General features: G+C 32.8%; 2 protein-coding genes across 3 annotated transcripts; both read right to left on the reverse strand.

Moving 5' to 3' along the window:
• Positions 1–557: 557 nt before the first annotated feature.
• LOC112518218 (60S ribosomal protein L22-2) lies at positions 558–2,228 on the reverse strand. The gene is made up of 3 exons (XM_025125838.1): positions 2,183–2,228; positions 1,799–2,056; positions 558–875 (listed from the first exon to the last, which is right to left on the reverse strand). The coding sequence occupies exons 2-3, from the start codon at positions 2,032–2,034 to the stop codon at positions 731–733; spliced, it is 381 nt and encodes a 126-aa protein (XP_024981606.1). The 5' UTR covers positions 2,035–2,056; positions 2,183–2,228; the 3' UTR covers positions 558–730.
• Positions 2,229–4,684: 2,456 nt separating this feature from the next.
• LOC112518198 (small nuclear ribonucleoprotein Sm D2) lies at positions 4,685–8,401 on the reverse strand. 2 transcript variants are annotated; one of them, XM_025125813.1, is made up of 7 exons: positions 8,312–8,401; positions 8,099–8,152; positions 7,955–7,979; positions 6,961–7,035; positions 6,004–6,108; positions 5,810–5,929; positions 4,685–4,872 (listed from the first exon to the last, which is right to left on the reverse strand). In XM_025125813.1, exons 2-6 carry the CDS (start codon positions 8,101–8,103, stop codon positions 5,813–5,815), a joined length of 327 nt encoding a protein of 108 aa, XP_024981581.1. In that variant the 5' UTR covers positions 8,104–8,152; positions 8,312–8,401; the 3' UTR covers positions 4,685–4,872; positions 5,810–5,812. The 2 variants fall into 2 exon arrangements, with proteins under 2 accessions (XP_024981581.1, XP_024981580.1); XM_025125812.1 differs by having other exon boundaries at positions 6,961–7,038; positions 8,312–8,400.
• Between the last annotated feature and the right edge of the window lie 424 nt (positions 8,402–8,825).

Consider the following 8,825-nt stretch of genomic DNA (forward strand, 5'->3'; position numbering starts at 1 on the left):
TAGATCCAAATATGCTTTTACTAATGGAGAGTTTTTCATCTTTCTTGAAGCATTATTTTTCATTAGAGAAGAATCATTTAGTTTCTAAGAGGCTGTTTGACAATTGCTAAATGGTTTGATGCAAAATGATTAAATGGTCAAAATGATTAAGAGTCTCTCATGATATAATACAAATAAAATATAATTATTTGGTAATTGTATACAATAAAATTAGGGCTCTTAATCATCAAAAATATCCATGATACAAAATCATTTAGAAGGTATTAGAACCATTAAAAGACAAGTCTTTTTTTTTTGCCAAACAAGATTATCTTTTAACGATTTAAATATTGCCTCTTGATAAAACTATTAAGAAGTAAACAAACAACACCTAATACCCTCTCACCCCAGTACCCTCAACTTTGAATCCTTCATTTTGTAGGCTTTGATCCACTTAAAATAAAGGCACATTCTTTCGATAAATAGTTAGGGTTGAAATGGCATCCAGATGAAATTCATTTTAAAATTTTCCTTCAAAGATCAAGTGTTGGTCTCTTGAATTGTGAGGAATGAAGCCATTAGTTAAAATCTTGATGTTCAACTGAGATCTCATGAACACAAATTTGCAAAACCACATAGACCCAGAATTTTACTGCAAAACAATATTTCAAAGTCTGAAGAAAAAAAGAAACTGATATAACAAGTCCAAGAAGCCAAAACCATGCCAAAAAACTACATAAAACAAGATCAATCAGTCTTCCTCCTCGCCCTCGTTCTCAGCAATGTTGAAGTACCGTAGCTCATAAACATTGCGGTCTTTGTTTGAAGCAATTACACGAAGCCAATCCCTCACGTTGTGCTTCTTCAAGTATTTCTTTGTCAAGTATTTCAGATACCTGAAGAATCATGAAAAGACGAAACAATTTGATTATTGGTAAATGAAAGCCATTTTGATCATTAATAAACAACACCACAAAAAATAGCAAAACCCCATTGGAATTTAACCACCAATCTTACAAGAATCAGAAAATAATCCCCAACATAAAAAGAAATAAATTTCATCAGACCAAGAAATAGAATAGATGTGGAACATCTCATTAGTTGAGATGGTAGCTCCAAGTCCATTGTTATGCATCTTTACATCACCAACATACACCTAGAATAACAAAGTTTGTGGTTTGAAAGCAATAATTCGCAGCAAAAGTTAAGTCCATAGTGTTTTATTGATTGATTTCTACATCTAACCTTGAACCCCCCCTCATCAAAACACTTGTTCTCTTTTTGTAGCAACAGTGAGCAACCCATTATCATGAGTTCACTACCACAATCATGGTAGCTGAGGAATCTCTTACTATCAATATCATCAATCTTATGAACAATGACAATGAACAAACAAACAAATTCCACACTAAAACCTTGCCAAGAGATCAATGTTGCAAATGCTAACAGACATCTCTAAAGAAAATGGTTATCATTTTAATGAGACAAAGGAGTAAATGATTTCATTCAAAAACATCAGAAAACTAGACAATGTCCTTATTTCGCATATAGGCACCTTGCATCAAATTACAAATATGCAACAATTATGTGTTGATATATTCAAAACTTATCAAACCAAAGAATCTAAGTTCCATCTACAGCAGTCGATTATGTTTGTGCAGAACTATAAATTAGACAAAATGACCAAAAACATCAGAATTATAAGCTCAAAACAATTGATATCGTGACCTCAAAACGAACAGTAAGTCAAAATAATCGTACAAAGAGCAAAGTATTCATTTAAACTGAAATAGAAACTGATTGTAGGCAAGTTCGGTACCTTTTCGAGAAGTTGCTGTCGGAGGTGACTGAGATCTTGTTCTTTTCACGAGTAATAGTAACGGAATCTCCGAGATTACCAGCTTTACCGCCAACCTTGATTCTCTCCTGCAGAAACTTCTCAAGTGATGCGATCTCCATGATCTTATCCTCAACAGGCTTCCCACAATCAATGACAAAAGTCGCTCCCTTCTTCTTTCCGCCCTTTGCGCCGGCACCTCCTGCTCCTCGACTCATCTTCGCTTCTCTGTGTCTCTCTCTGCGATTAGAACAACAAAATCAACAATCAATAATCAAACTAGTTGCTAGAAAACCTTAGATGTCTTCAGATGGATCACACACATTGAAAGCACACGCATAAGGATAGAAGATCGGAGGTGCATACCTGCGTTTTCGAAGACGGCTAGCTTGCAACTGGATAGGGGAATTGTGATTACAAGACTATAAGGGGAGGAGAAGCTCTTTTAGGGTTTTGGGTTTGTGTGAATTGGGCCGCTTGCTGGTTGCTTATTGGGTCCAGATTTGATACAACCTAAGCCCAATAAAATTCGGCCACCATCATCCAAGAATTCAATAAATTATTACATAACAATTAACGTAGTTAAAAAAAAAAGAAATCGATCAAAATAACCAAAAATTTTAACTAAATTCACTTTTTAGTCATTATTTCAATTAAAATTTTATTTTAGTTAAAGTTTATGCAAATATCTTGTATATTTGCGTAAACTTGACTTTTAGATTAAAAAGTAAAATTTGCCTAAGGATCTACATTTGTGTAAAAAATATTATTATTTTTAAATAAAAATAAGCTTTAATGTGGTTCAAAAAGTAACTAAAAAGTGAATTTGGTCGAAAAATTGATTATTTTGGTCAATTTCTTTAAAATAAAAAAAATTACTCATCGACATGTACCGTATTTTTGATATTTCAATATTTTAATTATAAATTCATTCATCATTTTAATGTGGTTTTAAAAAATCTTTATAGAAAATAATAATACATATAACCTCGTTGGTCTAAACAATTAAAAGAACATTCACTTCTCGATACTGATTTTTATATATTTCTCTAAATTTACAGCTTTTCTTCATGTTATCTCTATTTTAAAGAACATTTGAAAATAGTTATTGGATCAAAATGATCTTTCAAAATTTCTATTTTGTAATAGCGGTTGGAGATGCATTTACATACCGACAAATAGGCAACGGTAAGAAATCTGAATTTGAAAACGAAAATACTGATAAATCATACATATATATATATATATATTATATCCATTATATTAATCAACTTAAATAATATAAATTCTTGTACAACTTAAATAATATAAATAATCTTACAAGAATTTTACAAAAGGTTTTTGAAAATTTTGGGCAAATATACATAATCCTACCATTTAAGATCTTACACCAGCTGGAATTTTACTAATTACTTTTATTAACCTGGATTAGAGATGGCCAAAAATCGGTCCCGGGTCGGGCCTTAACCGGTTACGGCCGGGCCTAATCGTGACAAAAACCGACGTTAACCGGTCCCTCCATAACCGGTCCCGGTCCTGACGAAAATCACTATAACCGGTCAAGCTTTCATATAACCGGTTAAGGATAACCGGTCCCGGTTCCGGTCCTATAACCGGTTACGGCCGGTCCTTTGAAAAAAAAATTTATTTTTTTATTATTTTTTTGGTAATTAATAAATTAAAAATATGTTATTAATATTTTCGAAATATGTTATTTTTAATATGTTTTATTATAAATACGTTTTGTTATGTATTATATATATACGTTTAATTTTATAAATACGTTTYGTTATATACGTTTAATTTTAAAAATACGGTTTACTCAAGTACACTTTAAAAGTACGTTTTATTATGATTAAAGTGACATTGTTTTACAAAATGCTAATAAAATACATTTATCTATCAATCTTCATCGGTATCCCATGTCGGATTGACTTAAAGAGTTCCGGTCTCTTGAATTCTTCTAATAGCCTCATTTGCGTTTTTGAAGATGAGAAGTGTTGGTAACTAACTAAGGAACTTCCATCTCTATTTATACATGTTTTGGTAGCTAAAAAGATGAAAAAAACGGTCATAACGGTAACTAACGACTAGTTTGACTTTCTAACCGCTAGTTTGACTTTCTAACGGTAACGTTGACTTTTTCGTTGACCGGGTCGGGCCCATAACCGGTTGCGTAACCGGTTCCGGTCCAAAAAATCGCGAATTATCCTAACCGGTTCGTAACCGCCGGTCCTTAACCGGTTATGGCCGGTCCCGGTCGGTTACGGTTACGAGTCGGGCTCGGTTCCGGGCCTCCGTCGGTTACGGGCCGGGCCGGTTACAAATGGCCATCTCTAACCTGGATATCCAATCCGCTATATAAGCCGATTAATCGCAGGACGATTCCCTGCTTTACAGGTAACCCAGAGTCGGCGTATTTAAACCTCCATGACCACAAAGAGATTTTTGTTCCTCCTTCGTTTGAACCTCTAGACACTTTTGAAATTTAGAACCGAAGCTCAAACCAATCAGACACCATACTTGTGGTTCTAATTTTCTTTGGGTTGATTTCCAAAAGATGTTCAACATCTCATTTACAAACTGATGATTTATATTAAATAACTTATCATGTAAAACAATAATATGATAATAGGAAGATATTACCTGTTTTAACCAGAAATAAATTTTACAAGTCACCTTCACACAAATGTTATAGATTACAGTATTAGTTAATAAAATAATTTCATAAACCAAGGTCTATTTTACTTGATTAGTTTAATGATATAGAAAGTAGCTTATTCATTAAGCTTTTAAGACGAGTAAAAGCCAAAGTCTTTTTCAAACTTGTCCATCCCAAATTTTTCTTTAAAAAAAGAGAACTCTTAATTTAAGAGAAAAGAAGTAGAATAGGGCAACTAGTATATTATAGTATCAGAATAAACTCTAAGAAAGGTTTTAACTTGTAATCCATAAACAACCAACATCAGAAGAATCATACATCCAAAGACCTCCATGTTAGAGGTTGCAACTTTCTCAAGCTTCCAACCACAAACAACAAATCCAGAGCTTGCTTCCTGCAGTTTGGGGGAAATGTTTAGTGAATGCTTTATTACTCTAGTTTATTCTTTATATATATATATATATATATATATATATRTGTGTGTGTGTGTGTGTGTGTGTGTGTGAAGGTTCATATATGAAACATTGAAAAAATCCATTTGAAACTGCATATGTGAACTTACATGAATAATTTGTAATGTTGGTTTACATATACATCTTCAAATAAAAATTTTCATTGATTCACATACGAACACTCCCTTAACCTTCCTTTCCTACTTTCACATGATATTTAGTTTTCTTATTTGAACGGGCCTCTTATAAAGCATTCAGATAAGAAAGTTTTTGAAACAGCCAGTTGCATCTTATATTGATCTTTCTTTGCTACACACACTGAAAGACCTGTTTGTTAGCAGCTTAATGAGCTTAATGGGACTCGTAGCTTATTCAGGTAATCTATATATTACTGTTTGGTAGTGGCTTAATGATACAGAAAGTAGCTTATTCAGTAAGCTTCGAAGGGGAGCTTTATGAAGAAAGCCAAGTTTTTCCATACCTGCCCCTCGCAATTAAAAGACACGCTCCTTCCGTCTAAGAAAAAACCCTCCCAAACAAAAACCTTCTCAATCTCTACAGATAGATTACATCTATATATTACTGTTTGGTAGTGGCTTAATGATACAGAAAGTAGCTTATTGAGTAAGCTTCGAAGGGGAGCGTTATGAAGAAAGCCAAGTTTTTTCCATATCTGCCCCTCCCAATTAAAAGACACGCTCCTTCCATCTACGAAAAAACCCTCCCAAACAAAAACCTTCTCAATCTCTACAGATAGATTAATCCACACAGACAGCTTTATCCAGACAGAACTTAATGGAAAACCCACCAAACAGCCCCTATATAAGCATGCTAGCTTAACAGCCGAATCAAAAATAAAGACTGGATGCAGATTCATACCTCTCACTTGGGATTTCTCAGTACAATGATGACAGAATCCCCTCGAAGAAACATCTTGCTGATGAATCTGTCTTTGTTAACAGGAAGAGCTTTCTTCTTGCCTTTTCCTGTTTTCGGCACCTGATGTACAAAATATATTTTAATAGAATGTATACATACAACCTTGTTTTATTTTGCTTGTGGAAAACACTAACCTCTGTCCACATTTCTCTAACATTTTCGAGCACCATGTTACAGTGTCGATCAAAAGCTCTCACACGCCCTAAAAGCTTTTTATTGTTCCTGCAGTTGATGAGCACCTGGATGTGCAACAAATTGACAAAACTGTCATCCATAAGACCAAGGTCGCTTAAAAAGTCGATTCAATGTAATTTCAAGTATTAACAGCAGTGTTGTATAAACATGGTGTCACTCAATTCTGTTTGTCCCTATTAGCTTTAAGGGTGCGTTTGGTAACTAGACAAGACAGAAGAAAACAAAACATAACTGTTGTTCAGTGTTTCGTAAGACAAAAGTGGACAAGATTGATAAAATGATCAATTTACCCTAATGAGTTGTTTATATATTTTATTTTGATAATTTATGCATTTTATTAAATTATAATAAAATAAATATTTTATAAAATAAAAAATATTTTTATAAAATAATAAATGTTTTATAAAATAATAAATATTTTTATAACAAAATATATCATTATAAAGTTTTCGTCAAGACTAAAATGACACAAAAATATTAGTTCATTAATTTCCAATTTTTATTTTATACCTTTTCTATTTTTTTATTATTATTAATAGTTAATAAATTACATAAAGTAACCAAATATAGAAAACATATAAAAATAATATTTTGAGAACAGTAACGTGAGAGTCTAATAAGGATAAAATAAACAAATAAAATTTAAAGAAAGGAAAAGAATGAGATGTATTTGATGTTTTTAGAAAATAATTAGGGTTTATTTTGAGGGTATATTGGTAAAATATAGGCTTCTTCCACCTCGTTCAATGGGATGGGGGTGGAACACGTCTGTTCCACTTTGTTCTTGTATGTTCCACATAAAAGTCATGCCAAACGTGAAACAATGATCCTTGTAAAAGTTATGCTATGTTCAGTGTACCAAATTGAGAACCAAATTTATGAAAAAGATCTATTACCTGCGTGTTATTTTTGACACTCATCATCAAGACAGAGAGGGGCCCAGTGTTGAACTCCTCTTCCTCATTCTTGGTCTGCTGCCAAATTTTACAAGACATCATATTTTTATGTGAACTTTTTCCAAAACATAAAAGAAACAATTTACATCATAATTTTAAGGTAAATGATCGAAGAGTATGTAATAAATATCCTATCTTACAAGAAAAGCATAAAAAAGAGGATGACAAATACACACTACAAACACATGTATCAAAATGCATATTCAAAAAGTAGTAAGCTACGCGTGAAACATAAACCTGAAGAAAATGGTAAGTGTTGTTTTCATTTATGGATAAGTTATATCTGATAAATACATTTGCATGGACACAGGTTCTGTCTGTCTGGAATAAATGATAAATAAATAATTGTTGTTTGTTAAATATGCTTTGTTAGGATGTGGAGGCCTGTATGATACGAGAGGGGTAAGATGATAAAAAGATGGTCTTAATGGGGAAAGCATAACCACAATGACTTACTATTAAGTCAGTGATGTATTAATTAAGTCGCAAACAAACATCATATATGGGTTCGAATAAGCCATCCAGCCATTTAAATTCTAGTTGGACACTTCTTTGTTTAGCTTTAATAAATTTTAACAAAACTTTATACACAAAAAGCAATTTATACAGCTTGAAAAATAAAGTTAAATACCCATCCCATTGCCGTCGCCGAAGAAAAGCATCGTTCTTTTTCTTATTTCACTTGCCATATACTAGATATTTCTACCAATGTTCCATTTGCTAGAAAAAGTTCACTATTATAGTATGCAATACAAGCTTCACGCACTGTGTGGCTCAGATTATGAGTGACTACAAGAAAATGATGCTATACAACGTAGATATTTGTGCAATTCTCTTTAAATGGAGGATAATTTGGTCTCTATGAACACCAAAAGGCTTAAAAAAACCACAAGAACTAACGAACCTAAATTGTTCGATAAAAAAAGAAACTTACTTGTCCATCTTCCTCCATTGGTCGACTGCAAAAATTAGGAACAAAAAATGGCATAGTGAATAAGAAACCCAAAACAGAAACATACTTTAACCATTTAGGGCTTAATTAAACGCGAATTGCGTAGGAAATTTACAATTAGATTACCTCATATTCGATTTGCAAGTAAGACTGACGGAGTACTACCTGAAAACAGAAAATCTGAAATCGAGAATCAGATTAGGGTTTAGGGTTGTGGATATAAAACCCTAATGGAAATGTAGCGGTAAAGGGAGTTAAAAATCTGAATCAATTACCACAATGGAAGCAAATGCTAACGAAAATGAAAGATAGAATTGAATGGTTTAATCGACGAGGTACCTATTTGCGACGGCGGGAAGACGGTGGAGTAGAGCTTAGATCGCTGCTGAACGATGAAGACGGAAGAGAAACGACGGAGGCGGGTTTATGAGCCCTAAACCTTTTGCATCCGGGTCGTTTCCAAAACCGCAGGTGGAAGGCACGTGACTCCATTCTTTTTATGTTTTTAAAAAATTACGATTGTCACCCAAAGGAGAAGACTTAAATCAGTGACCGATACTACTAAAAGAGGTTACTTGAAATAACTGTTTTATATATAATGTCAAATTTACAATGAATTATATATATATATATATATATATATATTAGAAGCGTACTCGCGCAATGCAGTAAGATACATCGTGTTTTTAATATTTCATTTTATTCTTTATCTCAGTCGATGTTATAATATGGCTTTATGTGATTTTAAGAAAGCGATGATGTTTTTATTTTTGAATAATATATATGTTTGACGATATCATAAAAATTTGACAAAAGTATATCGATATTAGTATCAAATTAACTATTTGAAATT

This window comes from Cynara cardunculus (genome assembly GCF_001531365.2).
Source record: "Cynara cardunculus var. scolymus isolate 2C chromosome LG 9, CcrdV1, whole genome shotgun sequence".
NCBI lineage: Eukaryota > Viridiplantae > Streptophyta > Magnoliopsida > Asterales > Asteraceae > Cynara > Cynara cardunculus.